General features: G+C 58.0%; 1 protein-coding gene across 1 annotated transcript; it reads right to left on the bottom strand.

Annotated features, from left to right (window-relative positions):
- Positions 1-385: 385 nt before the first annotated feature.
- Positions 386-2,726, bottom strand: TWIST1 (twist family bHLH transcription factor 1). The gene is made up of 2 exons (XM_037385502.1): positions 1,728-2,726; positions 386-1,045 (listed from the first exon to the last, which is right to left on the bottom strand). Exon 1 carries the CDS (start codon positions 2,671-2,673, stop codon positions 1,771-1,773), a length of 903 nt encoding a protein of 300 aa, XP_037241399.1. The 5' UTR covers positions 2,674-2,726; the 3' UTR covers positions 386-1,045; positions 1,728-1,770.
- Between the last annotated feature and the right edge of the window lie 3,045 nt (positions 2,727-5,771).

The following is a 5,771-nucleotide window of genomic DNA, read 5'->3' on the forward strand; positions in this document are numbered from 1 at the left end:
CTGCCTTGCAGCTGGGGGGCACAGCACAGCGGCAGCGCCCGAGCACTGCGGTGAGAGCTCCGCTCCCCGCGGAACTCCGCAGCGCCTGGCGTTAGGGTTTAAGGGGGAGAGGGAGAGAAAAGAGAGAGAAGATAATATCTTGCCCCCCAAATGCAGGGAGCTTCAGCACAGAATAATAAAGCTGTCTCAATAAATAACGTGCCTGTGTCTGTCAGTAGCTAGTTTGTTTGCGTTTTTCGCCTGGTTTGTTTATACTAGTGCCCCCTCTCTCTTGGGTGTCTTTACAGCTCAACAAACAGGTATTTATCTCCAGTTCCAACCCTGAGTTCTCAGAGAGACCAAACTTTAAGGTTATTAAAATTTCAATCATATTTATTTATTGCAGAAAAATAATATACAATGATATTTACAAAACAATCATAAAAATAGGAATGCATTTAGACACCGGATCTATTTGCATTTTAACATGGGTCATCAATAAATAAATAAAATGTTTATTTTTTTCTCAGAGGAAAAATAATAATAATAAAAAAGTTAGGAACCGGGTATATAACAGCTTGAGCCCAGCTTATTCCCCCCTAATAAAAAAAAAAAAAAAAGTTTTCATCTCTACAGGGATATTTTTTGGTTGGTTGGTTGGTTTCATTCAAGAATGAATAAAGTCCACAATAACGTATTTCCTTTCATCAGTGGCTCATAGGCACGACCTCTTGGGAATGCATGCAAAAAAGGCAAATAAAAAAAAAAGTTAAATTCCAACATTCTTCGTCAAAATTAAAAAAAAAAAATCGATTCAGACTTCTATCAGAATGCAGAGATGTGTGGATTGTACCGACGCCCAAAGGGTAGTCACTGTCCAAAGCCCTTGTCTCTTTCTCTTTCCTTAAGTGCTCCCCACGCCCTGCTTTGAATTTGGATATTGCTCTTCTAATTTCCAAGAAATCCTTGGTACATTTTTTGTTTAAGACAAGTAAAAAAAAAAAATCGTATCCAACTTCAGAGTCTCTAGATTGTCCATTTTCTCCTTCTGTGGGAACAATGTCATCTGCAAAAACCCAGAGAGGGCGGAAAACTCGTTACTGGAATGAAAGTTACACACCCATCTACCTACACCTCCCTGCCTCTGGAAATGCACACGTCGGGCACCAAGAGGGGAGGGAGAAGCGCGTGCCCCCGCCGCGCGGGCGGCGCGGTGGCCGTGTGACACCCCAGCCCGGCAGCCAGCGGTGGCAGGGCCGCGGGAAGGGGGCTGCTGGGGCCGTAGGAAACTCTCGCCGGGAAGCACGCAGGCGGACATGGATTCACTTCAAAATACGAGCAACAGCGGCAGCAGGAACCATCCCGGCGGCCCCGCTGGCTCCGCGGCGTTTGGCGAAGGAGTGACCTCAGGCCGGCCCCATCTGGCCGCGGCACACCCGCACCGCCGCCTCCCCGCCCGCAGCCCACCCCGCCGGCCGCCGGCATCGCCCCGCCACGCGTGGGCCCCGCGGGGCCGGGGACGCACCGCGGGCCGCGCAGGAGGAGGGACACGCCGGGGTGGGGGGTGGGGGGGCACCTCCAGCCTCCCCGTGCTCCGGCCGGCCCTGGAAGCCAGGCCCCGCCGGACGGGGAGGGCCCCTCTCGCCCCACGGCCACGCGTGCCCGGCCCACGGCGCAGCCAGCGGCCCCTCGTTTCCCCCCACCCCCCACCCCCCTTCTCCCCGCCGGTCTCGGTGTCCCTGCCTTACCTAGGGCTCCTGCCGGGGGGATGCGGGTGGGGGACGCCGCCTGCTAGTGGGATGCGGACATGGACCAGGCGCCCTCCATTCTCCACACCGAGAAGGCGTAGCTGAGCCGCTCGTGGGCCACATAGCTGCAGCTTGCCATCTTGGAGTCCAGCTCGTCGCTCTGTAAGACCTGGTAGAGGAAGTCGATGTACCTGGCCGCCAGCTTGAGGGTCTGGATCTTGCTCAGCTTGTCCGAGGGCAGCGTGGGGATGATCTTCCGCAGGGCGGCGAAGGCTTCGTTCAGCGACTGCGTGCGCTGCCGCTCCCGCACGTTGGCCATGACCCGCTGGGTCTGCAGCTCCTCGTAGGACTGGGGGCTGCCGCCGCCGCTGCTGCTGCCGCCGCCCCCGCCGCCCCCGCCCGCCCCGCACTTCTTGCCCCGCTTGCCTTGGGCCGGGCTGCAGGGCTCGTCCGCGGCCCCGACGGCACCGCCGGCGCTGCGGCGGCTGGAGCGCCGCTTGCGCCCCCCTCTCTTGTTGTTGGGCAGCTGCTGCCGGTCCGGCTCCTCTTCGCTGTTGCTCAAGCTGTCGTCGGCGGGGGAGACTGGCGAGTTTGACTCGTCCTGCTGCATCATCTCTGGGGGGAGACGCGAGAAGCGGGCCGGGAGGGGGGGGAGGGCAGGGAGAAGAGGGGGGCACCTAACCCGCCAGCTCCCCCTTGATCGGCTGCTTCGCTGGCCTGCGAGGAGAAGGAGGAGGAGGAGGGAGGGAGGGAGGGAGGACCTCACTTTGGGGGGAGGGGGGATGGCATCAGGATCCAAGAGGGGAAAAAAAAGCCAACCAAAAAAAAAAATCCCTCCCGATCCCTCCTTGGAGCCCCTTCGAGGTGTCTGGGATTGGGAGAAAGTTGAAGACTTGGAGGTTCTTATAGCTCCTGCTGGCGGAAAGTTTGGGGGCAGCAGTGTCATTGGCCTGACGTGGAGAGGAGGGACTTTTGCTGAGTTTTATAGGAAAGTTTCCGCTTCCCCCCCTCCACGCCCTCCCCCAATTATTTTTTTCAAGCCATTCACAAGTGATCTGGACTCCCTTCGCTCCCCACACACATACATCCTTACCCCAACCCCTTTCTCTGCTTCCCTCTCCGCGGTTTCTGCCCCAGGCTCCTTCATTTCGGATTTGGCTTTGGGGTGGTGCTGAGGGGCCGGGGCGGGAGCTTCTGGGGGTGCCGGTGCCCCCCCGGCGCTGCTGCGGGGGGCAGAGCGGCCCGCTGGGTGCCTGCGCTGGGGGCGGCTGCCCCAGGGCGGCGGGGGCATCCCGCACCTCTCGGGCTTCCCCCGCCGCAGCGCGCACGGCTTGCACTGAAAAGGAGGAAAGGGAAACCCGCGGGGCAGCATCCAGGCACATCCTAATTTTGTCCCGCTCTCCTGCACCCCGCGCTGCTGTCGCCGGGCGCCCCCGGGGTCCGGCGTTTCGAGGCAGCTGCACGTTTCTGGGCTGCAGAGGGGGGACGGCACAGCCTTGTCCCGTCCGGCCGGAGGACTGCTCTCGGAGAAAGCCATCTTCAGAGGTGGAAGCGGCGGCGAAACTACGCACTGGCTGCGTGCACACGCACCAGTCCTTGAGTTCGTCTTAAGAGAAACCCGGGAGGATCTGCGTCCCCAGCCTGGCATACCGGGAGACGGGAGGGCGCGCAGACCCTCCCTGTGGCTCCTGGCAGCGAGGCACACGCCGTGGCCACTCGCTTCAGTTCGCCCTCCCTGAAGGCGCCCGACTCCGGCACTTCCTGGGAACCGAGCTTATTTAGTTTAAATTCTCTTTTATGTCTGCAGCCAAAGCTAATTCTCCCCATCCCCCGCCTTTATGCCTTCTTCCCCGGTCGCTGGCAGCACAGAGCAGGTGGTGTGTCGTTTTAACAACAGCTCAGATTCAAACGGGGAACGCCTGGGAAGGAAGGCTAGAAATTGCCACCCATTAATAAATGGGGCGATGCACTTCTGCTGCTCCCTGTGAGGGGACCGCACGCCCGCGCTGCCGGCCTGGCAGTGACCGCTCAGACGGGGCATCTCCGGGTGCGGGGCAGAGCGGGCAGCGCCACCGCTCCCCGGCTGTCTTTGGGGTGGGAGGGCAGAGAGGGCAAACAAAATAGCAGAGCCGCGGTAAACCCCAGGGACGAAAAAAGCAAGGCTTCTGGAAGTAAGCTGTCATCTGCTCCGGGGAAAAGAGCCATCTCTTCCTTCTGCCTGCAGGCTCCCTGTCCTCCGGGCAGAGACCTCCAGTCCTGGGCACTGCGAGGGGCCAGGACCCCGGTGCAGCCGCCGCTGAGGGGCAGTGGGCCAGTCCCGGTGCGGCCGATGGCCCCGCTCCCTGCCACAGAGCCCGTTGGGCGCTCATTGCTGGCAGAGTTGCCCCACCAGTCCTCCGTTAGCCCCCTGGGTGAGCTTTCCTCCTTGGGTCTGCCATCCCACAGCGTGAGCGAACAGCAGCCTGCCCTAAACTTTCTCTTTTGGGAAACAGCTGGAACCAGTACCGGGGGCGGGGGGAAACAGGGGCTGACTGACCAGGCAAGAGAAGGCATGCCGGCACACGGACAGTGAGTGAGCACAGCTCCCCCGGCTTTCAGCTTGTCCCTGCGGTGTGTGCTGCAACCTGTAGGCCTCTCCACTCACCTCCACACCACGGCTTGTCCCAGGGAGCTTCAGGGGTTCCCTTGTGTTGCCAGCAGCTGCTGCCCCCAAGGTAAGAAGAACTGGCTCTCCTTCCCCCTCCCTCTCACCAATTTTGGCTGTGCCCAGAGCCTCAGTGCTCCTCTGGGGTGTTGAGCAGTGCCATTACAGAGCAAAGGTGGGAAACAGTAGTGGTGAGCATCGGTAGGCAGCTCTGGAGGCTTGCCCGCCTGCCTGCCTTCCTTCCTTCCTTTCTTCCTTCCTTCCCCCCATCTTTCCTTTCTCTCCCATTCTTCTTATGCAAAAAATACCGAAGTGCAAAACCAAACCTGGGTAACTGTTATTACCTTGCTGGGAATAGGACACTGGGGCAATGCCTGGATGGTGGAGACCCACATCAGCAAAATCAATGGAAATGATCCACTGCTTGAAAGGAGAAAGGGGCAGTGTCTCCAGAGGTGCTTTGGCAGGAGCCACAGCTTGTCTGGGTCACCTGAACTTTGAATGCGATGCAGGACATGACCTGCTTGCCATGGGGCAGGAGGAGGGTGTGTGGAGGAGGGTGTGCAGAGGAGGGTGTGTGGGAGAGGCAAGGACAGGTGAAGAGGCAGTATTACATGGTTTGGAAAATCAGAAAACACAGAGAAATGTAGGGGGAGGGTGACCTTGAAGAGAAAGGAGGGGCTGACTATGATAGATGGTTGGCTTTAGGGTCAGTTACTCCTCAGGGAAACTGCAGCAAAAGCAACCAGCAGTAGTTAGCAGAACATGTACGGTGCTACCTGGGACCTGCACACTTGCTGTATGAGCCATGACTACACAGAAACCCCTGTCATTTTCATTTTGGCTTTTGCTTCATCTTTGACTCACAAATCGTGCTCAGGAGCAAAGGAAATGAAGCCCATGCTCTTCCTGCCAAGACCCACCACAGGAGCGCAGGGGTAAGCCAGGTAAGCTGTGGTGGCAGCGGTCTGGCCCAGGGGGCATGCCCTTGGGCTGGCTGTGGGAGCCTGCCTGGATCCCCCAGGCCTACTGGTGGGCAGCAACCCTGCCCAGTGCTGGAGTGTGTGCAGCTGTGTCTGGAGGAGTGTGGATATGTCAGAGGGTCAAGTCCAGGGGTCTGTGTGAGAGAAAAACATACTGGTGTGCTAACATGTGAGGTGTGTCTGTGTGTGGGTGTGTGTGCATGTGTAGCTGATCTTTTGCAGTGTGCATACACATGTGTGTTGGGAAGGAAGGGAAGCAGGGATTGTGTGGAGTTTTAAAATCAGCTCTGGTTTAGCTTGAAATACACAGTTCTGGTGGGGATGGGGGTGGAGGCTTTGTATTCCACACTAAATCAGTAATCATTGTGTAGTTCATACAGTGTTAAATTTTCTGTTTTGAACCTCCAAAAGGTTAGA

Source organism: Falco rusticolus, chromosome 4 (genome assembly GCF_015220075.1).
Source record: "Falco rusticolus isolate bFalRus1 chromosome 4, bFalRus1.pri, whole genome shotgun sequence".
Taxonomy (NCBI): domain Eukaryota; kingdom Metazoa; phylum Chordata; class Aves; order Falconiformes; family Falconidae; genus Falco; species Falco rusticolus.

What these genes read in the sequence shown, in the direction of transcription:
- TWIST1 (XM_037385502.1), bottom strand. Translation starts at nt 2,673, where the DNA reads ATGACACTGCTGCCCCCAAACTTTCCGCCAGCAGGAGCTATAAGAACC.